The sequence below is a fragment of the Lathamus discolor genome, chromosome 14 (genome assembly GCF_037157495.1).
Source record: "Lathamus discolor isolate bLatDis1 chromosome 14, bLatDis1.hap1, whole genome shotgun sequence".
Taxonomy (NCBI): domain Eukaryota; kingdom Metazoa; phylum Chordata; class Aves; order Psittaciformes; family Psittacidae; genus Lathamus; species Lathamus discolor.
Window position 1 is genome coordinate 11,109,539 of NC_088897.1, and position 26,896 is coordinate 11,136,434.

General features: G+C 47.9%; 2 protein-coding genes across 3 annotated transcripts in view; both read left to right on the forward strand.

The window, feature by feature from the left end:
• The first annotated feature begins 483 nt into the window (after positions 1 to 483).
• Positions 484 to 6,401, forward strand: LHX1 (LIM homeobox 1). Its single transcript, XM_065694849.1, has 5 exons — positions 484 to 1,501; positions 2,681 to 2,907; positions 3,154 to 3,431; positions 4,034 to 4,199; positions 4,512 to 6,401. Exons 1-5 carry the CDS (start codon positions 1,332 to 1,334, stop codon positions 4,889 to 4,891), a joined length of 1,221 nt encoding a protein of 406 aa, XP_065550921.1. The 5' UTR covers positions 484 to 1,331; the 3' UTR covers positions 4,892 to 6,401.
• A 7,621-nt stretch (positions 6,402 to 14,022) lies between these two features.
• AATF (apoptosis antagonizing transcription factor) overlaps positions 14,023 to 26,896 on the forward strand; it is a 53,931-nt gene continuing 41,057 nt past the window's right edge. For both annotated transcript variants that reach the window (XM_065694281.1, XM_065694280.1), the window contains exons 1-4: positions 14,023 to 14,119; positions 16,335 to 16,523; positions 16,820 to 17,260; positions 17,731 to 17,868. In XM_065694281.1, the coding sequence (XP_065550353.1) occupies positions 14,035 to 14,119; positions 16,335 to 16,523; positions 16,820 to 17,260; positions 17,731 to 17,868 (853 nt within the window). In that variant the 5' untranslated portion in view covers positions 14,023 to 14,034. The remainder of the gene's footprint in view (positions 14,120 to 16,334; positions 16,524 to 16,819; positions 17,261 to 17,730; positions 17,869 to 26,896) is intronic.

The window sequence follows — 26,896 nt, forward strand, 5'->3', positions numbered from 1 at the left end:
CGGGCGGTGTTTGCCTATAACGGATGCGCAGCCCCGTGGGGGTGCCAGACCTCAACGACCGTCCCTGTCCCCCCGCCGCGCCCCCCGCGCCCCGGCACCGCACCGACACACCTACCGTCTGCCGCGCGCTCCCGGCGCTCCAGCGGGGCGCGCCTCGGCCGGGCCCGGCCGGCGGCGCCCGCCCGTCCCTGCGCGGCGGCGCCCCGGCGGCTCTATAAAGGGGCGCGGACGCCCCGTCCGGCGGCGGCGCGGCGGGCGCGGGAAAAAGGTGGGGGGGGGGGGTGACGGGGACGGCAGCGGCGACGGCGGCGATTGGCCGGGCCCGGCGGTGACGTGTGCGCGCGGTGCATAAGGCTGCGGCCGCGGGGCTGCCGGGAACATGCAGAGCGCCCTGCGCGGCCGGGACGGCGCGGCCCGCGCCGCTCTCTGCCCGCCCTGCCCTGCCCGGCCCGGCCCGCCGCGGCCCCGGGAGGCTCCACTGCAGCCGGCAGCGCCGGGCGATGCCGCGCCGGCTCGGCGGGGACGCGGCCGGCCGCCGCGGGTAGCGCGCAGGGCGGTGCGCGGGGGTAGGTAGGAAGGAGCCGGGCGCGACGGCACCGCCGGGACGTCGAGGGAGAGAGGCAAAAAAGATAAGGGGAGCAGAGAGAGGCGAGAGCACGGAGCCAGGAGCTGCGGAGCGTCCCCCCCTCCCCGCGTAAGGACGGCGGCCCGCTCCGCTCCGCGGGCGCGTAGCGCCATGTCGCCGCGGCCGCGGGCAGAGCCCCTCTGAGCGCGGCGGCCCCATGTCTCCGTTTGTCCTTTATTCCTTTTTAATTTTGTATTTTGATTTTGATTTCTCTTTGGGAAAAGCACTTTGACTCCTGACTGCTCTACCTCAGACCTGAGAAACACTCCTCGTCACTCGCTTTTTGCCGTTGGGTTTTTGGGTTTTGTTTCCTTTTCATTTTTTTTTCTTTTTTTTTTTTTCCCTTTTGAATCGTTTTTAATTTTTACGAGCGCCGATCTTTCTGTCGTTGTCGTTTTCTCGTTCCTATAATTACTCTCGTTGTTGCTGTCGTGGTTGGTAGCGGCCGGGACCCTGCGGTGTGTGGAAGCGCTGGTCTCCTCGGGCAGTGGGTGGTTTCTTCTGTGTATCCCTCCTAGGACACTCGAACGAAGATTTTTCTTGCTTCTTCCCTTTTCTTTTCCTCCTCCTTCGCTTTTCCGAGGCTCTTAAACACAGATTTTAAGCAAACCTCCGCCGGTGTCGTCTTGAAAAAACACGTATTTTCATTTCTTTTTTGCTTGACATCTGGGAAACCGACCCCCGCTCTCAGAACTAACCAAAGACAATGGTTCACTGTGCAGGCTGCAAAAGGCCAATCTTGGACCGGTTTTTGTTGAATGTACTGGACAGGGCTTGGCATGTGAAGTGTGTTCAGTGCTGTGAATGTAAATGCAATTTGACAGAGAAATGCTTTTCGCGAGAAGGCAAGCTTTACTGCAAAAACGACTTCTTTCGGTAAGTACCGGGCCTCTGCCCGCGGCCATAGCTCCTCCGCAGCCGTTTCCCATCTCCCTTTTTGCCTATTTCGTTTTTATGCGCTTTCCCCCGTTGTCACCGTGACCCACAAACACCTTTTTCCTCCGCACCCGTCGGTCTTTCTCCAGCCGGTTCCCCTGTGGGGCCGGGGGGTTCAGGCCGGGGCAGGCCCTGGCGCCCCGTCGAGGCATGCCCGCGGGCCCCGCCGCGCTCCACTTGCCCGAAGTTGCCTCGGAACTATCGACCGGCGGGTCCCGGTGCTGCGGTCGCCACTGCTGCAGCCGCTCTCCGCCGACCAGAGTTCGGCGTCGCCCGCAGCCGCACCGGCGATGAAGGCCCGGTGCAGCGACGCTCGGCGGTTCGGTGCGCGGCTCCGCGGGCCCTATAACTCCCGTTAAACGGAGCCGAGGCCGCGCCAGCGGGCAGCGACCCACTGCTGGCGGATCGATGGAAGGGGCGTTGGGTACCGACACCCGCTCGCCGCCGCCATCCCCGCGCATCCCGGCGGGCTCCGTCGGAACGAATCCCGGGCCCCGGTGCCCCTGTTCGGCCGGGCCCGCCGCACACCGGCAGCGACAGCGATGACCGGTTCAGGGCCGGGTGCTCTCCGGCCCCCCGCCGCCACACACCGAAGACCGCACCAGTGACCCGCTGCTCAGCTCCCTGGCACCGAGGGGCCGTGGGGTGCCCCGGTGGAGCGGAGCGCTGCAGGCTCCGGTGCGGTTCCGGTGCGCGTCCCCAGCGCCCGCCGGGCCTGGAGCGGCCGCTGCTCCTACCGATGCGCGGCAACGGCTGGTGAATAACGAACACGAATTTATGCTTAATATTGATTAACGTGTCGTTAATCGCTGTGCCGGGGCGAGCCCCGGACATCGCCCCGATGCTGAATCGTCCCTCACACTTCACCCGCCCCGGATGGGGTCCTTTTCCCTATTCTTTTTTTTTTTTTTGTTCTTTCAATACATAATTCCAAGCATCCTCTGGTTACGGACGGAAACAATCCGAGGGATGCTTTATTTTACGGAATGTCCTTTGCGCGGCCCGGCGGGGCGAGCGGAGGCCGCGGTGATGGGCGCGGGGCCGGGCTGCGGGCTGCTCTCGGCGGGCCCCGTGGCTCGGGCGGGCGGCGCTGACCCGCTGCCCGGCCTCTCCCCGCAGGTGTTTTGGGACCAAGTGCGCGGGCTGTGCCCAGGGCATCTCCCCCAGCGATCTGGTCCGCAGGGCGCGGAGCAAAGTGTTCCACTTGAACTGTTTTACGTGTATGATGTGTAACAAGCAACTCTCCACCGGCGAGGAGCTCTACATCATAGACGAAAACAAGTTTGTCTGCAAAGAAGATTACCTAAATAACAGCAATACTGCCAAAGAAAACAGCCTGCATTCAGGTGAGGGAGCGCGGCCGTGGAGTTGCGGGGATGCGCTCGGCATCCGCGGGGTGGGAGCGGCTCCGCTCCAGTCCCTTCTCCCTTTCTCCTCCCTTCTCCTCTTTTTCCCTTCTCATCTCTCTTTCCCTTCATCTCTCCTTTCTCCTCTCCCTTTTCCCCTTCCCGGTCGTACCGGCCCGTCCCCGCAATCGGTGTTTTCTCCCGGCCGCCCCCAATCTGAGCGTGCTCCGCTTTGCTGTCTCCCAGCCACCACCGGCAGTGACCCCAGCCTGTCCCCCGACTCCCAAGACCCTTCCCAGGACGACGCCAAGGACTCGGAAAGCGCCAACGTGTCCGACAAGGAGACGGGCAGCAACGAAAACGACGACCAGAACCTGGGGGCGAAACGGCGGGGGCCCCGCACCACCATCAAAGCCAAACAGCTAGAGACTCTGAAAGCCGCCTTCGCGGCCACCCCGAAACCCACCCGGCACATCAGGGAGCAGCTGGCACAGGAGACCGGCCTCAACATGCGGGTCATCCAGGTACCGCGGCCCCGGGCGCCGGGAATGCGCTGCCGCGGAGGGGCCGGTGCTTGGGGGAAGCCCCGGGGCAACCTCCCCGCCTCCCGTTTAAATCGTTATTACCGAGGCGGCCCGGTGAGGGCAGGGACAGAGCTGCGGGTTTCTTTCAAAAAGTCCTAAAGGATGCTGCAAATGGTATCGAAATTAATAACCATAAATGTGAGGGGTTAATGGATAAATAAGAATGATAATACGCTGGAATTATTAAAGGGTTTATAAACCCGCGGCGCTGGGGGTAATGGGGGGTTAAAGGACCATTAAAGACGAGGTTAGATTGGAGAGGCTCAGTGTGAGGGTAATTAGGAGTAATCTTGTCAGGGTAATAAGAATTAACTCGATCATTCTTGACCTGCGGGCGGTGGGGAGCGGCCGCGGGGCCGCGGTCACGGGTGGGTTCGGCCGCGTTTGGAACGAGGAGCAGCGCGGAGCGGGGTGCATGGGATCGGGTCCCCTCCCCCGGAACGAACGGGAAACGTGGGGGGGGGGGGGGGGGGGGGGGTCGAGGCTGCCGTGAGCGGAGGTCCCCCCCGCGGTGACCGGCTCCTCTCCCGCCGCCCGCCCAGGTCTGGTTCCAGAACCGGCGCTCCAAGGAGCGGCGGATGAAGCAGCTGAGCGCGCTGGGTGCCCGGCGGCACGCCTTCTTCCGCAGCCCGCGCAGGATGCGGCCGCTGGTGGACCGGCTGGAGCCCGGGGAGCTCATCCCCAACGGGCCCTTCTCCTTCTACGGAGGTGGGTAACGCGCCCCTCCCCTCTCCCCGTGTCGCGATACCGCATCCCCGGCCCCGCGCCCGCACCGGGGGCACCCCCGCTGCCTGTTCTGCAGACCAGGCTCTGCTGGAAGGGCAGCCCCGGGAACCAGCCAGGCCGTTAGCGCATCTCCCCCACCCTGGCCAGGCCATCAGCACATCCCCTGCCTTGTGTTTGTTGAGCTCTGGGTGACATTTCGAGACACCCCCCCCCCCCCAAATGCACTCTCGTGTCTTTTCCACTTGGGTGCTTCGCCTGTGTGTTACCTACCCTCTGTCTCTCCTTGCCCAGCAGATTATCAGAGCGAGTATTACGGCCCTGGAAGCAATTATGATTTCTTCCCTCAAGGACCTCCATCATCCCAAGCTCAGACGCCCGTGGATCTCCCATTCGTGCCCTCCTCAGGGCCATCGGGCACCCCTCTGGGGGCCATGGACCACCCTCTGCCCGGACATCACCCCCCCAGCGAGGCCCAGCGCTTCACTGACATCATGTCGCATCCCCCGGGAGACTCACCCAGCCCCGAACCCAACCTGCCCGGGTCCTTGCACTCCATGTCTGCGGAAGTTTTTGGCCCTAGTCCTCCGTTTTCTTCGCTATCTGTCAACGGTGGTGCTAACTACGGCAATCACTTGTCACACCCCCCCGAAATGAACGAAGCGGCTGTGTGGTAGCTTTAAAACAAACTGGGTCTAAGTAAGTGATGATCATCTAGTCTGCTTATTGTTACGGTGTACAGAAATGAATACATAGAACATCTCTCCTGCCCTGAGACAATATTACCTTGGGCACGAACTGAACCCAAATCGCTCCAAGGGAAGTTTTGCTCTAGACCAGGACAATCTCCGCGTTACGGTTGTATCCAACAAGCAAAGGGACTGACTTTTTTTTTGTACCATTGACAAAGGAACTGGTGAAGCTGTACAGTAAAGTGCTGCCATACCGTAGGATGGCGTGAGTGTGCTTACCCTGTCGGATGTCATCCTAAGAGCCACAACCCTTAGGAACTTCTCGTTTTAAAACACAAAAAAACCCCACAAATTAATAATTGAAAGAAGGAAAAGTCAAGGAAAAAAAGGGGGAAAAGGAAGCGTCAAGAACTCTAGCGTTCCCGGTTAAGGATGGTTCTGGCATTCTGAATTTGTTTGTTAGTTTCTGTCTCTCAGAAAGCTCGCCAACAAGACACTCTCTTTAGCTCCAGCCATTGCAGCCTGCTGACTACCAGGTGGGACAACTTTCCTTTTTTTTCCCCTTTCTTCCTTTTTTTTTTTTGTGTGTGTTTTCTTTGCCAAAATAGCAAATACTTAAATGTTAAAGCCCTCAGCACCAACTCTTCTACCTTCACAAAGCTACACGTACAAAACCTCCTCGGCATAGCGAAGGTCGCCAGACCTCTAAGGCAAAATGACTTGAAAACCAAGCAAACAAACGCAAAGTATTCTACCTTCACAGAAAGAGAAAAGCTAAACAAAAAAAAAAAAAAAAAAGACTCTATTGAACTAAAAACAGTCAACTGTTTACGTCTAATGTTAAATTCAGGAGTTCAGTGTTTTGCTAATAAATCCTGTTTTAGAACCTCTTGTTCAAAAGCAAAAGATTTTGAGCAACCAACCAAAATAGTTCCTTTTTTCTGTTCTGTCGCTGTTCTAACAGATCGCAGGGCTTGTGGTTCACTGTGCTAGTTTGTAAAAGGTGTTGTTTACAGAAGGCAAAGAAAAAACCCCACCAAACCCAGACAGTTGCCAAATAAAGTGAATCTATAGCACAAATACTGTAAGGTGCTTGGCACCAGCAACCCGAGAAGGTGTTAAAAAAGTGTTACAAGGTTTCAAAGAGAAAAAGACAAAAAAAAAACAAAAAACCCAACCCACATCTTTGCTAATTTTTAGTCCTGTTGAACATTCATGGAGTTGTTAATATGACTTATATAGACCCACACAGGTTTTATTTTTGTGTCTTTAAAATAAAAGTCCAAAATATTTAAATTTTATGGTCAAATATGCAGTCAACAGCTGCTACTTTTTTCCTTTATATATTAAATTTCTCATATGTCTTTTATTGTTCGAATAAACCTAAGCTTGTGTGACCTCCAGTGCATATTAGACCATTCACTGTATGAAAGAAAACATGTTGGATAAAATTTGTGCGTTTTTAATAAAATTAGAAAATCTGATGTTTAGATAACTTGTGTTTCATTTGATGTTTGAAGCAATTTAAAAGGGATTCTCTCGAGTTAAAGAGCCCTGAGAAGCCTGATCCACTCCACTGATAATCCTGTAGAGCTCTTTTGCCTTGGTGGAAGCCTAAGCCCTGGCGTCGGCGCGCATCGCCCTCAGCGGCAGCTCCAGCCTCTCCTTCCATCTCAGGCTCAGTTGCTGGAGCACAAACCTCACGTTAACGCCGTGCATGCAATTCCCCAGCTGGAAACCGATCAGGTTGTGAAATCTATTCACTTCTCCTTTGGAAACAGGTTCCAAATGCTTATTTTATGCGTAAACAAAACTGTACTGTCAATGTAAAAAGCGTGCCAAGATGCGGGTTTTAATGGATGCATTTTTAGTTTGATTCATTCTCCAAAGGTAATTTTTCTTTGGCTTTTTTTTTTCCCCTTTTGCTTTTGTTTTCCTGATTGGATGCTTTTGAACCTCAATGGCATGAAAGTCATTTTAATCCTTTTTCTTAGAGCTGGTACAAAGTGAATTATTTAATAGCATTTGGTGTGTCTGAAGTTCTGCAAGGGGCAGCGAGGGAGAATGTTTTGCTTTGCACTAGATACAGGCTCATTTTCTGGGAGAAAAATGAAGTGAAACAAAAAAATCCCGGAGCCTTGTGAAGTAACGGATGTAATGTTTTAATTCTAAATCACTGCAGAACCCCAGATACTCAGTTCTTCAAAAGGAAAACTCTCACTGATTCCAAGAGGACTTTGACTTGCGTTAGACACAAAAAGGAGCAGGTTCGGTTCTGGAAGGTCACTGCTTTAAATGTTTTCCACCTGCTGAGCTGCTAGAACAGGGTGAGCTGTAATTGCAGTTTTCCTTCCATCTCTCAGCTAATAGTGACTGTGGCTTCTCTTTTATTTTACATAGACACAGAAAGATGCTAAAACACCAACTTTTCCCTTCTCAGCGATTCAGTTCTTTATCTCTTTGGTGGGGGGGGGGGGAGGGAAGAAATATCCAAATGCTTTAAAGTTGTACAATTTGTAATTTTCAATGGTGGTTTTTATTTTGTTCACAGCCTGATTTCTATGCCCTAGCAGAGGGGCCACCGAGATGAAGCAATAGTTCACTTTAAACACAAAATGTCTTATTTAATACTATAAAGGTAAAAATACCCCCCTATCTGCAAGGGGTCTGTAAGTGTTTCTATGAAAATAATTCATGCTTTATTAAATACAGGGGAGACTTCTTAAACTGCTGGGCTTGTGTCGAACTCATTTATTTGTCTTTTGTATGAGTGCTCTGGTTTGTGGCTCTTTTGCATTTATATCAGCAAAGTAATGGGCAATCTATTTATTACGAACTTTTACCTATCTGGGCAAGTGCTGTTGATAAATGCTGCTGTATTTGCTGCTGGTCTGTGCCGCTGGTTTATTGCTGAATCAATTCTTTTCCATGAGGATTTCACCAGATAGGCTGATTTTGTAGAAAACACATTATTGCCGCACGAGATTTCTTTCTTTTTCGTTCCTTTTCCCCGTTTTTTTCCCCCCCCCTTTTGTAACGAGGTGCTTGTACTCTTCATTCCGTGTTCATGTAGGCAGCGATGCGATACGGTTCAGTTTAGGTCAGTGGCTTATAAAAGGGAGGGAGGAGAGCCTGTCTTTTTTTATTCCCGGAGCTCCATCCTTTCCATAGGGATTCTGCCCATCTTCGGGGGGGAGCCCGGGAGCCGTTCCCATACTTGAGGCTGAGCGTGTCCTTCAGTGCTTCCCGGGATCCGCTCCAGAGGCCCTCGCGCTTTGTAGATTTGGATTCTGTGCTCAGAGCAGGCTGGGTGTTTCTGAAGACCCTAATCCAGCAACAATTGCACAGTCAAAACTCCTTTTGAAACCATTGTCACGTTGGGTTCTTGTAAGTCCTTGTTTACAAGAGCATTTCCATTGACTTCAGTAGCGTTACTTGGGTGAATAGCGGTCTGCGGGAGAAGGGCCTGGAAAAATCTGTGCTGTTCTACATGGGTTTTCCATGCAGAAACATGGACACGCAGCACACAACCGTATGCACGTGCGATGTGATTTCAAGAGTGGGTTTAGAAGCAATTGCTCTCTTTTGATCTTTTCTTCCTTGACCTTCACCTTGTTGCTATGTCCAGCCCGGATGAGGGTGTTGCAACGCGTGAGGCTGAAGACTCGTGCAAAGCCCATGTGTAGGACCATTTACTAGGAAAAAGTTACAAGGCCTTGTAAGTATTTTTCCTATTGAGCTAATCTATACAAAGAGATATTTTGAAGGCTGATCAAAGTGTCTTTAACATGCCTTGAGTTTCCAGCATCCCAACACCTCTTCTTTTGGCTCAAACTAATTGTCCCCCTGCGCTATCACTGTGCGATGCTCCTCGCTGCCCTTCCTCTCCTGTTACTCCTGGTATCCATTTACTCAAGCCTTTGCTTGGGGAACATTGGGGGATTTGTAAATCTGTATCCCAGGAGGAAGAGTGTACTTCAGTTATGATTTGTAGACTAATGATGTCTATTATTTTAATACGTGTATGTGTGCCCAGATGCTGCGTGATGGGTACACGATACAGAGCTATAAATAAATACAGTTTTCAAATATCAGTGGTGATTCACATACTTTTGCCATCCCAGGAGGTGGCAGATGTTGCAGTGTCCTCTCAGGAATGATTCCTTTGGCCATAGTCTGGATTTTTTCCCTGGATAAGAGTGTTGCATTGAAGCTTTGCATGTTCTTACAATGTTAAATATAAGCATTTGCAGCCTCCCTTTCTGTTACTACCCCTAGTAGATAAATTCATGTATGTTAAGTTTAAACAACTGATACCTATCCTTAAATGCTGCCAGCACTGTTGAGCTGGGAACAGGGATCTGTGGTGCTGGAGCAGCTTCTGGAAGGTCTTGTCTTTGTGTCTGCCATGGCACTGGGTGCTCAGCATCCCTCATGCCAACAAAATATCCATGAAGTTATAAATGAAATTAAAGGCACCATTACAAATATATTTTAATTCTGAATCCTTCCGGGATTGCTATCATCTTCTGTTTCCTTTCTGGTTGTATTTGTAGTGATTTTAGCTGTAGAGCATGGGGTCATGCTTGGAAAGTGCAGTTTGTTGCTTGGATAGCTTTTATCCATCAGATGCCGAATTGTGCTGCAGAGATTGCAGGGTGAACATGACCTTACAGCTCCAAATTACCAGCCCTCTGTACCTGGGATTCCTGTAAGGGTGCTCTTAGGGCAACTGCTTTTCCTGCAGTGTTTTCCCCATTTGTGTATGGGATCACTGAGGGTGATGGGCGCAGCTGGTTTTATTGCACGTCATGGTTTGGTTCTTGGAGAATACCCTTGGTCCTCAGCATTCCGCTCTTGGGGATGAGGGGCACAATGGGGCTCTCTGCAGCCTTCTGTTACAGGCTGCCTTCAAATGAGGACCAGCTCCACTTGGGTGCCATTTGGTGCGCTCTTTGAGAGGGGTTTTGGCAACTGTAAGAATTCAAGTTCTTTTCCTGATTGGTTTTAATCCAAGTTCTTCCTGCAGAATCCAAACCTTAAAGCAGCTGCCGGTATCTCACATGGTTTGGAATGAAACACTTCACTCTGCTCCTGGAGGAAGCCCAAGTTTGTAGGACAGGTCGAGTGCGACGTGGTCAAAAGGTCTCTTTATATGGTGTGAGAGCGGTCCCACAGCACAGCCCGGGAATGTGAGCTGGAAAATATCCCCCTGGCTTCCATGCGGCTGGAGTGAGCCGTGGGGAGGTGTTGGGAGTGAGCACTGCCCTGCATGGTCGTGCTCAGTGCCTCGGGAAGAGCCGTGTGCTGTGTTCCTGCATGAACCAGTGTGCACGGGGGGGGGTTGCACAGGGGGGATGCTTTTGGGGGATGAAAAGTAGAGATTTTGGCTCTGTCTAAAAAAGGTTTTCTTCCTGTTTTGGAATTGTCTCTGGGTGGCCTTTAAAATCCTTATCAGCTGGAAGCATCTTTAGGCTGCGCGCCTATTCCGGCTCACTGTATTCATTCTGGTTCTTGATGTAAGAGCCATTAAGGGTTGATTAAATCTTTAAACCAGTTGCGTTTTCTGAGTGAGTGGTGGGTTAGGAATACCCGAACCACCCCAGTCAATAGAAACACAGGCGAGAAATAGCAATAAATATTTATAAGGAGAGTGGTTTTTAACGTACATAACCTAAATGTCCTCTTAGGTCATTTACTTTAGGGGGTGGGTTTATGAGTGCTCTTTTCTGCTTCTCCCCAATTTCTTCCTCTTCTTTTTTCCCCTGGTTCCCTGACAAATTGTGTTGCTCATTTAAGAAAGGGAAATCTCAAATGGCATAGCCTGGCTGCAGCGAGAAAGCCTGGTTTGGGAAATTACATTTGCTAGCCAAAGCGTTGGAAAGATAAGCTCAGCTCGGGCTTGTAGCTATTTTTGGGCAGCGCGCAGTCCTCCGGATATGGGTCAAATCCTGCCGTTGATAATGCGATTCAATTAAATCCAGTCGACGCGGCTCCAGCGCCTGTCATTCCTGTGGATCTCTATGGGAATCCCATCGCAGCCCGGAGCCTGCAGCCCACTTCGCTCCCACCGCTCTGCTGAGCGCAGGTTCCGCGGGCGAGCAGCGAGTTACTCGCTGGTGGTGCCTGAACGGCTTCACATTTCCAACACGTTCCTTTATTTATACCTTTAAGAAATGCCCTGGAAAATGGATTCCTGTTAATAACCTGTAATTACACAGACGCACGAGGATGATATGGTCCTTCACTGCCAAAGCTACCATCTCATCTGACAATTTCCTACAGGATGACAAGCTCCACGGGTACACGGGAGCACAAGAGGCTGGGTGTGAGGAATTAAAAGCGCCTTTTCGCTCGCAGCGCAGGCTGTTCCAGATGCAGTCGTTTATGCGCCCTGTGTTTAGGGTGTTAGTTCCATTTAGCAAATAAGCGTGTAAATAAAAAGGAAAATTAAGAGGAAAAATGGCACAGGAATTCTGTCAGTCGGTTTGATGGCTTCTGCTTATAGTTCATAAATAGGCAGAGGGGTTTACGGAACGCACCGTGATGCAGAAAAGGCTTTCGTGATTGTCTGGAATTAAGATGTATTGATAGATTTAGGTGGGTACAAATATTCCCCGGCATGATCCTGAGTGCAACCGCGGCAGCGTGGTTTGAGGGCATGTGAACCAGAAATTAAAAGCGAGCCTGAGAGTCTCATTTAATTACCCTGCTAAGTGAAAGGCAAGAGAGAGGGAATGAACGGGGAGGAAGGAGGCTCCGGCGGTGCAATACGTTAACAATCCGTGACTTCCATACGCTGCGTTTTCTGCTTGATGTGGGTTTATAGTGACTGGATCTCCTTATCAAACACTGTGAGTTACCAGCTCCTTGTGCTGATCCCAGTAACCGGAGCAGGGCCCAGTCTGGGGCTCCCCCTTCTCCCCTGCACACATAGGACACATGTAATGTACGTGTGCAATGCGTGTGTGTGAGTGTAGCCTTCCCGTTTGTTTTGCACCAGTGTAAGCAATGGAAGCAGGACAGAAAAGAAACAGGTCTATAGGCTCTGTTAGAGTTTGCAGTTGTACATACAGGAATCTTAATGCATTGCTGGATTTGGGATTTATACCGACCAGTTGTCCCATTAGTCTTAGTGGGTGAAATCCTGATCTCGCTGGTGTGAGGGGCAAAAACGCTGCTGACTTTAAGCAGCCCATTTTTCACTCCAAAGGAGTAATGCAGCTCACTGTGTATTTTTTATTAATTATACTGGGTATGTTGTATTTAACCATCACTAAAAGCCTCTCTCCCTTTATTAACAGGGCTATTTATTATTTGTGAGGTTAGAGAACATCCCCTTTTCACTCTTTAAGAGTGCAGAGGTTTGAAAACGCAGTTACGCAGGGGGGTTCTTGGCACTGGTTCTTTGCTTAGGTGAGTGGTTCGTTACTCCTGTTTCACCTGTTTCTGCTCCTTAATTTTCTGTAGATTTATTTCTCCAGGCTCCTCCCTTTGTTTGCAATGGCATCTTTTACTCTGGAAATAAAACACCTACGAACTCAAAGGAAAAAGAAAGACCTAGAAGCAAATCCAGGGAAGACACACGGTACCCATCCCCTGGTTTTTAAGTTTCCTGGTTTATAAACCCATGTCGTAGTGAAAAACAAATGATAGTAGTGCTTAATGTCACATTGCTGGAGCAATGGTGAACCCACATAATATATAATGCAGAGCATTATAGCTGTTGATCGCAGCGTGGTGAAATAAATACAAACTACAGTATGAAGGAGTGAGATGCTCAACAGCATAAACTCCAAGGGTTTTGCTTGCGATGGGAATGTGCATTTTCAGTGAGCATTAGTTTTTATATACATTGAATTGTATATTGTCTGTGCACTACCCGAGATCATACGGTTTTATAGGGGGAGTCCCGGGGTGTGGAGAAAGGGGTGAGACGTTGGGGTGTTTCCCATCCATCGCGGGCAGGACCGCGGTGGCGGGAGCATCGATGGCTGTGATAATTAATGATATTCCTCTGCCCTCTGTAGGAGAGCTGCCCGCACTGAACGCTGCTGCGGGAGCACCCCGACCTGTGCAGCCCCCCCGCTCTGCATCCCAATTAGAAACCAGGTCCGGATTCATTTTTAGAGCCTCTAAAAGCAGGTAAGAGTCCTGAGTGGGCACGAAGGGGATGAGCAGCAGCCTATGCAGCTCCTCTCCCAACCAGGGCTCGAACCAGCTGAAGTCTGCAGGTTGCTGCTGGCACCTTCATGGGGAAAATCTCAATGCCAGTTGTGGAAAACCCAAGTCCTGCAGTCCGGGCTGACCCCCTGAAGCTGTTCATTGTAGGGTCTGAAGTTCAAACCTGTGTCTGCAACCTGAATCCAAGATGCAGATTAAGGTCCCTACTCCCTTGTGACAACGTATGTGCTAATTCCCATTGGCATTCCCTAATTCCTGGTCCACCCATGTGTTTTGGGGTCACTTCACCCCACAAAGCAGCCTGGAGAAGCTGCTGGTGGCAAACCCGAGAACCTGTTCTCATTAATGCTCTCGGCTGGCCACTTCTCCATCACTTTGTTGCTCCTTCTAGGTGAGAGCTGGGCAAAAGCACCCCAGGAGTTTTGGTGCTGGTGTGGATTTGGTGAGGTTGGTGTAACTCTGGTGTAAGGAGCCATCTGGTGTAAGTCTGGTGTAAGGAGCTGTCTGTGTACCAGGACTGAGGCTAACTACGAACCCACCTTTCTAAGAGGGACCCTGGCTCCGACAGAGGCTGGGGATCTTTAACATACGGAACAAGGAAAGAGCTAATTCAGGTCTGTGCAGCCACCGGTGCTAAAAAGGCGCAGTGTGAGTTAAAGCAGTTGTAGTATTTGATATTATATATTAGGATTTTGCTTTTATACCACTATACCGTTATCCCAGTGCTGCTCAGTTTCATCACACCGGCTCCCACAGCCCCGATATGCGGTTCTCGTTACCCTCTATCAGCGGGGGGACCAGGAGCCGGCACCTGCGGCCGGGCGGGCGGGAGCTAGGACCCAGCCGGTCACCCCGCGCCTCAGGCTCCGCATCGCGTAGCTCCACCCCCATATAGCCCCGCCCCGCGACCCCTCCCTTCTCTCGCCCCTCCCCGCCGTGGCAAGATGGCGGCGCCCTTAGCGCAGCAGCTGGAGGAGCTGCTCAACCCCCGGCCCAGCTTCCGCGACCCCGAGGACGACGCGGAGGAAGGTGAGGGGGAGGCGGGGAGGAGGGTTTAATACCCGCGGCCGCCGGGGGCGGGATGGGTGCTGCTGGGCGCCGCCGGGCCGCCCGCCCGCACGTGGGGGAGGAAGTCGAGGGGATGCTCGGCCATGCCCGGTCCGGTGCCGCAGACGGGACCCCGTCGTCCCCGCGGACGTTTGGAGTCGGCTGTCCCCGCTGTGCTCCCAGCCCCGGGCAGCCCTCGGCCTGCCGCTGCCCGCCGCACCGCGCCTGGGTGGTCCATTGCGGGGGCCGGGGTTAGCTCAGGGACCAGGGTTCCCTCAGGAGTCGGGAGCACCTCAGGGATCGGAGTTACCTTCATGGGGACCAGCGCTACCTTCATGGGGACCAGCGCTACCTTCATGGGGACCAGCGTTACCTCAGGGCCCCTTCACGGAGCAGAGTTCGTTTCTTTAGGGGCCTGGGCCATTTCCGGGGGGGAACCAGAGTTACCTCAGGGGTAGCGGCCATCTTGGGGACCGGCGTTACCTCAGGGAGCAGGCTTACCTCCGGGCCCCGGGCTGGAGTCACCTCAGCGCCGAGTTTCCTCAGGCCTCCCAAGGCTGGGCTGTGCTGGAGGGGATCCGGCTGGGAATCTTCAGGAGAAGAGAGCCGTAACAGCGGAGCGGCGGGACGGGACGGGACGGTTCCTCCGCCGGAGCAGCGCGGCCGGGGCGGCTGAGGGAGCTGGGAGACCGGGCCGCTGGTGACACCCCTGTACACACACCATGTGCTCGGAGCAGGGCTCAGCACGTTACACACGTGTTGTCTGATATTAAACAGCGGCCAAGTCTCAGGTTTTTATCTTTAATCAAGCTGGCTTTGCCTTAGTTGTTTTTGGTATCCATCCCTTCTCCCATGGCATGTAGGTGGCGGTGTCCTCTTTCCAGGCTGGTGCCTGCTGATTCCTTGGCTTACCCTCTCCAGAGCGGAGTTTCCCCTGAGGCAGGACTCCTCTCTAGGACATCTTGTCCCAGGTTCCTGCACTCACCTCTGGAGGCTGTGAGTTAGCCCTTACACACTGGCACGGGTTGGTGATGGGAGGTACTAGGTGCCATTCATGGTAAACGTGCCAGCTAGCTTGGATCTTCTATACAAGTCTGTGTGAGAGCAATAACGTCTTGTAAGCCACCTCTTAGTAACCACTGGGAGATCAACTTAGTCAGCAGAGATGCTTCCACATTTTGATAATCATGGTTTAGTTTCTTATATCAGTGGTGCCAAGACTGAGAGTGCCAGAAGACCCATTGAGTGCCACAAGTCTGCCCCTTTTGCCCATTCACTCCTTGGTGCTGAGCATCTCTTGTAGCTGGGGTGACTGTATTTAGACTTGCTTTGGTTGTGAGCAGATATTTTTCCTTCCCCCCTGCCTCAGGTAAACACTATATGTGAGGCATTTACCTTTCCAAAGAACATTAAAAGAGCACTTAGCGATGTTCAGCCACTTGGATCACTCAATTGGGTGAACAGAGCTAACCCTGTAATTTTACATACAGGGTGTCTTGCACATGAATAGAAATAGGGAGGTGGGCTGGTATGGTGTGTTCTCTGTGCTGGACTGCTCTGTACCTGTGTTCTGGAGAAGATGGGTATGGAAGAGGGTAATAACCACAGGGAAATGATTTTTCTCTGTTTAGCTTTTCTGAAGTGTTTATGTATTTTTGTGTAGCAAGAGGCCAGGGTGCATCTGAACTGCAGTCTTCCTCTTTCATTCTGGAAGCGTGGAATGACTGAAGGCATTCCTGCTTTGCTGAGCCCTCCACCTGGAGGACTGTACTTCTCATGAATCTCTGGAAGGGCTTGGATAGGCTTAGTTTCATGTGTGCTCTCTAAAATAAAGAGGAGGCAGGAAGGAAAGAGTGAATGTGGGTAATGTTCATTCAGAAGAAAGAATTCAGGAGGATTTTTGCTAACAAACATAAATCCCTGCATTGCAGGTGAGCCCTGTGCTTCAAACCTATCCCTTTATGCAGAACATTAGTGTGCTGGCTTTCCTTCACTGGGCAGGGAAGAGCCTTGCTCCCTCTCAGAGCCTAAAAGCCAGGCTCCTCTGTGAGGCTGTGTTGCCATCCAGCTCACCTTTGCAGTGTATTTTTGTTTGCGGAGCATGAGGAGTTTTCCATGACTCCTTCCTGCAGCTGGTGGTTCTAGTCTGAAATTCAGTTCAGTTTAGACATCCCTTCCCTTTTTCTTTTCCCCACAGCTACAGTTGCTAAAGTGATTGACAGATTCGAGGATGAAACTGCAGATGACGTTTTACCTGTTGGTAACATACGGAAAAAAGCTTCAGCCTCTCTCTTGGAAGCTGATAAAAGGTACAGTGGAAAAGCTACATCTCGCAAAGCTTTGCAGGAAGAACTCTGGGGAGATGCTGTATCTGAAGAAGGATCTGGTAAGAAATGTCATTTCTTTCCCCTTTTCACTAGACCAGTTGAAATTTGAGTAGTTAACTGAGCTAATGCTGGGTGAGCTGAGATGCCAAAATTTAGGTCCCTGTTACAGGGCAATAAACAGGTACATTTAGGTTGGACATCTTGAAGTGCCTTCCTGAAATTCAGGAGTAACTTTGTACAATGATAAAATGGAGTTTGGAGCCCAAATAGCCCAAACCTATAACTAGATGATTCGTGCTGCAAAAAGATGTATTTTGCTGGTAAGTAAATAACTGTTTTCTCTTTTAATTATTAGCTGAAGAAGAATTAGATGACTGGTACAGTGGCAGCGAGGATTTGGAAGAGAATGGCAGCTTAGGCACTAAAACAAAGGAGAAGCTGGGCAGTGCTGGCAGTGACCAGGAAGATGACTTGGAAGATGATGAAGAGACAGATCCGTCTGCCAAGACCAAGGAATCAAAGTTCAGCTTCCAGAACATCACAGACTTTGAGAAATTTACAGAGGGGATGGATGATGTTGGAAGCAGTGAAGGGGAAAATGAAGGTGAAGGTGAAGATGAAGATGAAGATGATGCCAGCATGGGAGAAGGAAGTGATGAGGAGGAATATGAGAGTGAAAACCATGACAGTGTAGAAGAACCCAAAGACTATGAAGATGATGGGGGGGTGATGACATTCTCAAAAGGACAAGAGACTGAAGAAGTAGAAAAAGGAAAAGCAGTGAAGAACCAGCTAGGTTTGTACATGTTTGCTTTGTATTTTGGCAAGCCTTTCACCTTGCTGACACCATAGAAACTGGCCGTGTTAGGAACCACTTCAGCATGTTAACATGCTGTTAGCATACTGCGTGGGCATGCTACAGCAGCCCTAGTCACATTTGCAAATGGTCTGCCAAATCTGCTAGGCAAGCTGGTGTCACTGCTGCTACAAAATCTGATGTTATGAAGTGTATTTATCCACTGGCTTAATTGAACCAATAGTGAATTACTGGTATTGGTGTGAAGGGGGACTTACCACACTGCCATTTCTGTTTCTTCTGAAGATGTTACACTGACTGCAGTTTCTTCCTGTCTGTCCTATTAAATTATCAACCCCCCATTTGCAGAATGTACTTTTAAACAGTAAAGGAAAAAGATGATTTTTCTTTGGTGGATTCTAGAATTGCAGTCAGGATCTCATTGCTTTATTTTCTCTTTTTTTATAAAGCTCTGTGGGATCAGCTACTGGAAGGGAGAATCAAGATGCAGAAGGCGCTTGTAACAGTCAACCGGCTTCCACAGCCAGACACTTACCCAACCTTCAGGAAGGAAGGTGGACAGGAATTTGACAATGCTGTTGAGAACTGTAAGAATTCTTTTATTTCTCTACTTTAGTTAGACTACTGTAGCCAGTGTGGTTTGCCTGTGTAAGAAAGAGTTAATAGGAAGGTGAGGGCTTTGAGTTCCAGGTGTCTTGTGTTGGCTGTTGGTTTGTGTTGCCTTAATTGTTAACGAAGTTCCACCTGTTTTCTACCCCAAAGAGACACCTTGTCCAGAGACACCTTATGGTACCAATTTTGTGCTGGGGCAGTGAATACAAAAATTTGCCCTAACCAGGAACGATGTAGCCCATAAGAGAGGGCCTGTGCTGTTAAATCAGCAGCAAATACCTTTTCAGCTTGGAGCTGCTTTATCTGTTTATTTCTTAGGATCACTATTAATGATATTGATCTGGCGAGATTTGTAGTAGATTCTCCAATATGGCAAATACAATTGCATGCTCCAGTTGATAATTGCAAAGTACTTCATTGTGTTGTGGGTCTATTTAATTTTTAGAATTAGACTCCTTTTTTTACTGGAGTTAAAGTAAATGCGCAGGGAGATGAACGTCTGGTACGTTATCCTTAGGAACAGACACAAACTACTGCAGGTATCGGTTGGTGTCTCTCCCTGACATGCTGTCTTCTGATTGCATTAATCACAAATTAATGAACTTTATAGAAGTCACAAATTAATGAACATCAAGAGGCATTGAAACATTTTGGCCTGGCCTGGCACAATTCATTCTAAAACTGGATTAGGAATTTTTCCCATCATTGTACCTACACCAGGTGTAGACCCTCATCTTAGGGCGTATAGCTCACCTGAACATGGCAGCTAATCAGCTTATCTGGAGTTACAGCAGGTGAGATGTGTTACATTTTAAGCTTAGCTCTGCTGCTTTAAATTAAGTGATTAAGGGGAAAAAGGCAAACTCCCCAAAATACTAAGCTGACCTTTCAGTGAAATACATGTTATTAATGTATTTAATGAGATGCATTACAAACTGCACCGAGCACCATGTTTCATTACAGGTCTAAAATGCAGTATTATTAAAGACCTTTAACAGAAACAATGGTTGACATTTTGATATTTCCCATAAGCAAAATACATCCAAGAGCATGGAGTATAATACTGGGCACAGTACAGCAGGGAGGCTGATCTTTCGGTCGTTCAGAACACTGAAGCAAAATCCACTGTTAGTAACTGCCGAGCAGTTTCCTCCTCATTCTCATCTCATAGTCTTATCATAGAAAGTTGTGGTAGTGTACTTGGATGTCTTTGGTAGCCTGGGTTTGTGTTCTGGATTTCATCTGTGAAGACAGCAAGAAAATAAAGCTGGAGTAAGTTACAGTAAACTGTAGTTTTTGATGAGCTACACTACCATGCAGTGCAGCTGTCTTTCACTGCCCTGCAAAGATGCTGTTTCCAGGGGTTACGAAGTGCCAAGCATGAAATAAAGAGTGAACTTAGAAATGAAGATCTTCTGAAAGACTAGGGATATAGTTGGTGTTATGTGGCAAAGACCTGTTTCTCTCTTGCTGTGTTAGGCCTTGTGAGAGGGATTCATGTCTGATCAACAGCTAGAGCTTTACCCAGTGTGCAGTCTGAGCTGCACAACATCTTAATTCCCGAACTTCTGCCTGGATAGCAGGGCTGTGGCCTGTCCATTCAGGAGGTGAAACTAAGTAATTCTGAAAGTATACATCATAGTATATTTAATAAACTTTCTTACTTGGTTCTGAATGGGTATGTAGTAGGCTGGGTAAATACTCTTGAGTTCTCATCCCTTCTGTGCTGCCATCTGATGAGTAGGATCCCATTCCCCAGACATGAAAAAATAGGATTGTGCATGAGTAAGTTGAAAGATGAGTGTCCTGTAAAGTATGACAGGACTTTAAATACTGAATGTTGAGGTGGTTCCATTGTATGTGATGTGCTTTGGTCTTGGACAGGATTCGGGATAATCATGACATTGACACTGTTTTGGACTGGATAGTACTCCCCTTTCAGGCAAGCCTCAGCTCCTTTCCAAATCCACAACAGAAATTTGGCATGCTATCACTGAACAGGAAGAAATGATTTCATGTTGATGTTGCACAAAGCAGTTGGTGCCAAAAATTCAGCCTGTAGCCTGCTGAAGGCAGGAGAGCATAGAGGTCTCTACACCCACCTCTCTGAGGACCTGCACAGGTCCTTTGCATCTCTGAAAGCCATCCCAGAACACTCAGTGGTTTATCCCAAGTCCTTCCATTTCTCAGGAAACCTCTGCTCTGTGCTAACAAGAAGGATGAATTTTTTGAAGTGGAAAATGGTCCTTTGTGTATTTGCCTCTTTGCTATCTCCCACTTGTGGCAACCCTCTGTGCAGTTAGTGGTGGTAGTGAAATCCCCTTAGGTTTGAGTATAATTGCGTTAAAGAGTAGGCAGCAGTGCTCTATACATTAGCAGTTTCAAAGCTAAATCTGAGTGAACGCAGTAAGGTCATGCTTGTTTTCCCAGTTTTGAGAGTAGAGGTTACAAAGCCTCTAGTGTTTAATTTATTATATTTTGTAATGCTTTATGATTTTTTTTCTTTAATGATGCCCCATGGTTTGGACACTCTGGATTCCTGAGATCTCAGGTTCTGCTGGATGATTTACTGCAAAATTGCTTATAAATTGAAGTAGAAAATGTTTTGCAGACCTGGCAGCTTTCAGGCTTCACACCCATTTGTCACCCAGCATTTCCCTTTGTGTATAGAACAAGAATTAATTAGGCTGCACTGCAGGAAAAGTTTATGGCCATAATTTATATAGGATGAATTTCTGTTTAAAGAGACAGGCTTGCTTTGTTTGTGCTGTCTTACTTTTTCTTTCCCCCTCCTTTTTTTTTTTTTATCTAATCTTTAATTACATTCCAGATTTTTTTGTCACTTTTTACATACAAATTGGAGACCAAACTGTGGTCATGGAGCTTCTGTTTATTCCTGGTTTGCATCCATGGAGCAAGTCAGAGTGGGTTTTAATAGTGAAATCACAGCAGAGCGCAAATGTTTAATGCACCGCAAACGTGAACTCCCACAGCTCACGTTCCTGAGGTGCTGCTGCCCGGGGTCTGTTTCTTCAAGATACATTTGTATTCTCTTGCACCATATCTTCCAGTCTAGTCCAGGGCTTGAGATGTTGCCTCTGTTTGGGGTCTTGCACGTTCAATTAATGTTTTTCATAATCAATGCAAGTCAGAATTTGCAGCCTGCTCCTGATTTGCACATTAAAGAGACCCATTAATTAAAAATTCCAATCCCTGGCATGTTCCCGCAGGATCCTTGCATTATTTACATAGAAAAAGAGTGCAAGGTGCAAGTTTCTGTGCTGTGGCTCTGTGCAGATTGCAGGCCTGCCATTCATATTTGTGTGTGTGTGTGTTTTCGGTGGGGGGAGGAAGGTTAGAAGTGGATCTCAGGAAAATGTCACCAAAAATGACCTCAGGGGCAAGAAAGAGCCAAAGAAAAGGTGGAAGCAACATCAGTGAAGCCACATCCAGTGTCAGGATTTAACCAGTTCCTAGGTTTGGGGCTTGTTCTGTTAAATCTTGATATAATGACAAAAACCCTGCAGCTAATTGGGGGGCAGGGGGGCAACAAGAGCTTTAAGCAATGATCTCTCTCAGTTGCCGCAGGCTAGAAGCTGCTGTTCCATGTGCCCTCTGTAGCTGGGCTTCCCAGTACTGATGTGTAGCTCTGTTCATGCTATTTGCATTACTTTGTCTAAAGATAATTCTGGTTGAAAACACTGCGCTGGGAATGTTTTGTTGACTAGTATTTTATGTTCCCAAAGAGCTGGGAATTCTGGCTTTTAAATACTATGTTATTTTCAGTTTTTAGTTGGTGAGATTAGTTAAAAGCAGGTGGAAACCCAGGTAAGGTTCTGCAAGATCCTGATGGAAATGGCAAGACTTTAAAGGGATGAGCAGTTCTGTATGTTTTCATGTGTATGTGTTTCCCAAGAGTTCAGTAGGTTCCTGAAATGTAAACTGCTGGCTGGATTTTTGTAGGTGTTTTTGCTTTGACTCTGTCAGTGGATTAAGAGAAAACTCTGGAATCCCACATGGCTGTTCTTCAGCATAAGCTCAAGATAAATTGTTTTGGAGAAATGGGGGAAATACTGGTTTTGGTAAGAGGTAGATATGCAGGGTCTGGAAGAATGGGTTTGCTCACTGAAGGAACAGAAGTGGGGACAACAAATATTAACTGTTCTTTACACTTTATTGAGCTGTGGAGAAGTTATACAAAGGTTTGTGATCAGTAAGAAAATAAACCTGAATAAAGTGAATCAGATAAAATCAAATTATATGCTCCATGTGCTCGCAAGGCCAGTATCCCCAAAGCTGTTTGGATTATAAATGTATTAATGGAGTAGCAACCTCAACTTCTCAGTACAGTGCCTGGTCAGTATATGTTTTAAATAGGGTGTTGGGAAGAAACTTGATTCAAAAGAAAGATGTAGAAAGATGAAACAAGGGAAATGAGTGTGAGCTACATGTGAAGCTTGCAGGAAACAACTTACTGTTTGTACTTACTGTGGCCAGTTTCTGCAACTCAGAATCAGTTGCTGGATAACCTGTATTACACATTGATTAGTTATTCCCTTAAGGTGTTACATCTCAGGTGCAGCTAGCCAAGGGTTGATGTTTAATTACGTTTTACTGAAAAGTAGAGCTAAAAGGAGCCGTTAAACTTTGCAGGCCTTGCTTGGGGCTGTGTAGGTCTGGGTGCTTGTTGCCTCCTGGAAATGGAGGAAATGCTGACTTTTTGTTCCTAGAATGTAAGGTCCAGTCGAAACACTTTGATCCAGAAATGTCTGTTTCTGGGGTGGAAAAAGGTATGTTGTTTTGAGTGTGCTGGTAAAGGACTGTGCTTGCACCTGGAGCTTTGTGGACCTGCATAAGACTCTTGGTTTGCCAGGTTGGTTAACTGCTCCTGTGACAAATATCTGTGGCTTGTGACTGAACAGCACATTTGTGGACAAGGCCTCTTAAGGATGTGATTAAGAATCCCACTTACATTCATTGCCAGCAGGAGACTTCCAAAGATGCCATGTGTTTTCTGGTTTTACATTCTTGCATATTAAATGTTTCTGTATGAATGCTTCACAACTGAATAGCTTAATTTTCTTCTGGGTTGCTTCTGTAGTATTTTGCTGGAAAGGAGCTCAGGACTGATTTTATTCAGTATCTGTTTAGTGTATGTTCTTAGTGCCTTTTGAATAGAGGATTTTGTCTAGATTCTGTTACTTTGGTTCCTAATCTTTAAAAAAATGAATAATTACATTCTGTAGGACATCCAGGTAAATCCTGTTGAAGAAGCTGGTTAAGCATCGACTAACTGGGTAAGATCAAGTCTGCCTTAAGTAGCAAAGAACCTGTTCCACTTCCTGTAAGAGAGGATGTATCTGGCAAGGTGTCCTCCTCTCCAGTTATGCAGCATCTTTCTTCTGGTGGAGTTGTTCCTTGCCTTCACCTGGTTGTCATTTTACACATCTGGTTAGAAAGAAGCTGTCACATGAAATGTGCTTTATAGACTTTGGGTTTTCCAGAGAAGCTGCAGGAATCAGTTGCCAATAATTCACTTGTAATTTTATCATCATCTCTATTTGTGGATCGCTTTTAAAACTAAACTGTATCCACCCATACATCTGGGGATAATAATACATTAACACAGAGCAGGGTAGGTGTCACAGGGGAGTGGGGGAGGAACTGAGGCACAGGCAGATTGCACAGTTTCCAGAGGCACAGAGCAGTTACAGGATTAATTGGTGCTAGGCAAGATCATGGACTTAAATACATTCTTGCTTTGAAGATTTTTACTGGGAGCCTGTGCAAATGTGTGACAGCAGAACTGGGTTTCAGGCCTGAGTGTAAATTATTGTGATCAGATCTAGCCCACTTAAAACTGGTAGTTCATTTTAATTGAATTGTATTAGTCTAGACACTTTCTGAATACAAAACCCATCCTGCTTTTCAATCCATGCAGGGCTGAATTTGATTTAAATGGATGTGGATGCAGGTGTCCCCAAATTTCACCTTTTCTCTCTGATCTAATGAAGAATCTATTCAACTCTTTCTGGGTCTGAGCCAAAGCCTGTTGACATTAATGAAGACTTTTCTCTCAACTAAAATAAATGAATGAACCAGACCGGTTTTTGTAGACTTTGTTGTAATGATCCTATGCTGTGGAGAGCCTTTGGTAAGAACTGGGGTCAGAAAGGATGATCTGCTCATGGGTGGCCATTGTGTGTCATGCCAGTGAGTGAGAGGGAAGGGAGATGAAGTGAGAAGCTTTAGACAAAGGCACAGGTCTCATTTTTGGAGCTCAGTTATTTGTGCATGTTTAGGTGGGTGATGGTGTGTGTGTGATGTGCAGGATTTGGGCTGTGCAAGGTACCAGAAAGATACTTAGTGGGGTTTTTTTCTTGCTGGCTGTGAATTGTTCACAAATCCTGTGTGGAAGGTGAAGTGTAGGATATTTATTTATTTAACATGCAGTTTTAGTTTGTGTTTTCTGTCTGTTTGTTGAGGGTTTTCTCTGACAAAACCCATCTTGCCCTTCCTCAGGGAGTGGCAAGGCTTTTAGCTTGTGATAATTAGTCTTTTTGAACAGAATTGTCATCTTGCTTCTCTTGTACAGATGTGGTAAAACTGAAATGCTCCAGTTTAACAGGTTATCTCCATAGCCATATGGGTTGGACACTAGTGGTGTTTGAGTTTTATTTAAAGCTGCCTTAATTTCTGGTGCAGGCAATGGTAGAAGAGTCCACACTAGCCCAACTCTGGACCGTGGAATTACACCACACTTTAAGCACATCAAATAGGTTTGCTTGCACTTGAGTTTCCAAAGATAATTAATAGCTAATTAAATAGAGTAGCTAAATACTTGTGTGTGTGAGCCTGTGTACTCCACAAACAAGATACAGCTGAACAAAGGCTTGCAGAGCATCCAGACAAGCATGTGCAAATGTCAGCTAACTTGGATTAATTGGCAATTGGTTACCTTGAGATGGAAACTCAGTGCTTGTCATGATAAATATAATGAATGGCCTGGTGTTATATGGGGAGGTCAGTCTGGATGGGCTAATGTTCCCTTCTGGCCTTAATATCTAGATAACTATGAAATTTCACATTTCCTCTTGCTTTCTCATTCCTGCCCTATGTACTTGGGGATTCCTGCCTGGCAGAGATGGGGATGTGTGCTGTCAGCTTCTTTACATTTGCAGTAATGTAAAACATCAGGTTTTATAAATCTCATTTTTTAAAGCCCCATCCCCTCCCTGGTTTAGGCTGATATCGAAAGATGCCGGTGGAGGCGAATCAGTAGAGCATGAACTTCATGGAGGTGTTTCTCTTTCTCTCCCTTCTCAGCTTTCCCCCTCCCCCAGCACCCACTAATAAAATCCTTGAATACCAAGCCTTTTATTCTGTTGTTGCATCTAGTTATATTCTTTACTTTTAGCAAACTCATCTATGTCTGATCCTGTTGTCCTTACCACCAAATGCAGTAATATTTGAATGAAAGGGCTAAATTGAGTCTGTTCTGTAACTCTTTGGGAGTCAGCTGAACTGCTGGTGTGAAAGGGGTTTGCGGCATTGGCTCCTTTGTGCTGAAGGAATACAATTTTCCCCTCTGCAAAGGCTTCTGCATCATTTGCATTCCAATGGAACCAGCAAATTGGGCCTTTGGTTTGGAGCAGACCTTTATTATCGCAATCAGCAGAAAAGTTGGCCTTTTTCCTCCTATCATTTGATAAAATTTCACAAGCTCAGTGTTTTGGGAAGCATGAAGGGAATGTTGCTCCAATTGTCCCAAGTAATCTGGACGGATTTACAAGTGCTTTGTGCTAAGATTCAGCTCAAGTCTGTGGATACATGTGTTTGACTGCGCCACCACCTCCAAAACAATCCGCTCTCTGCTGCCAAAGGGCTCGCACCCAGCCTATAGTTTAGTCTAGGCTGGCTCTTGTGGCTTCTGTCTTAGACTTATCAGTAGCCTTTGGGCACCAGGATGAACAGGGGTGCAAAACTGAAGATAGTAAAGTCCTGCCTGCACCACGTTGTTCCTCCCATAGTGAGTTAACGCAGCGGGAATGCTAGGAAAGCTGTTGTCCAAAGCCCCATGCTTAAGATGTGATACCTGGAGGAATTCCCCCCGCCTTTTGCTAGCTTGGTAATGTTGCTCTGCTATTGGGAATATAGAGCAAGCTCCAAAAGTAATACTGACAGACTTCAGAATTATGATACACTGGAGCTGTGGCGTAATTCTTTGTTGAAGAAGTTAGAGGCCTAAAATGTTAAGGCTTATTGTTATTCCGAGTTGATAATCTCTGCCTTGCTTTAATAATTTTTCCTCATGCCTGGATAGCCTGCGAGTTGCACAATAATCACTCACACAGCTTTGTAATCAATGCCCAAAGTAATAGGATTCCGCTGGCCAACGGCAATTAATAAATTTGTGTCTTTTTTAAAACACTGGCAAGTCGGGCCTGAAATACGACTGACTGCCTCTCCTCATTTGCATATTTATTGCAGTGGAAAAATTCTTGCCGAATGATTGATGTTGAGCCTGCCTCTTGAATTCCAAACAGCACATTATTATGAAATGAAAAATGCCGGCCATACAGTTGATTAAAGTTGAAGACAGTGGAATCGGTGTTTTTTAAGATTGTGGGAGAATTAAAGGCATATTTTAATAGATGTTGACAAGAAGTGAACTAACAAAAGCAAAGCAAAGGATTTGCTTGAAAAGATTTAATCAAACGTGTTTCGGGGGGGATTAATTGCTGGGGATGACTAGTGCAAGTGGCTGGCTTGTGGATTTGAATGAGAAGTATTGTTCTCAGGCCAGCATATCGAGTGCCATTGTGACCTGTAGTTTAACTCCTGTCCCGCAGTCGTTTGAAAGGAATGAAAATTCCCCCTCTTCAGCTGAGCGTTGGGATAAATGGGTGTACCTGATAAAGATGCTTTTCATTATGTGCAGCTATTAAAGAGGTTTGATTCCTCTCCTTTTTATCTGACTGGGGCACTGTGCCCGCACTGGGC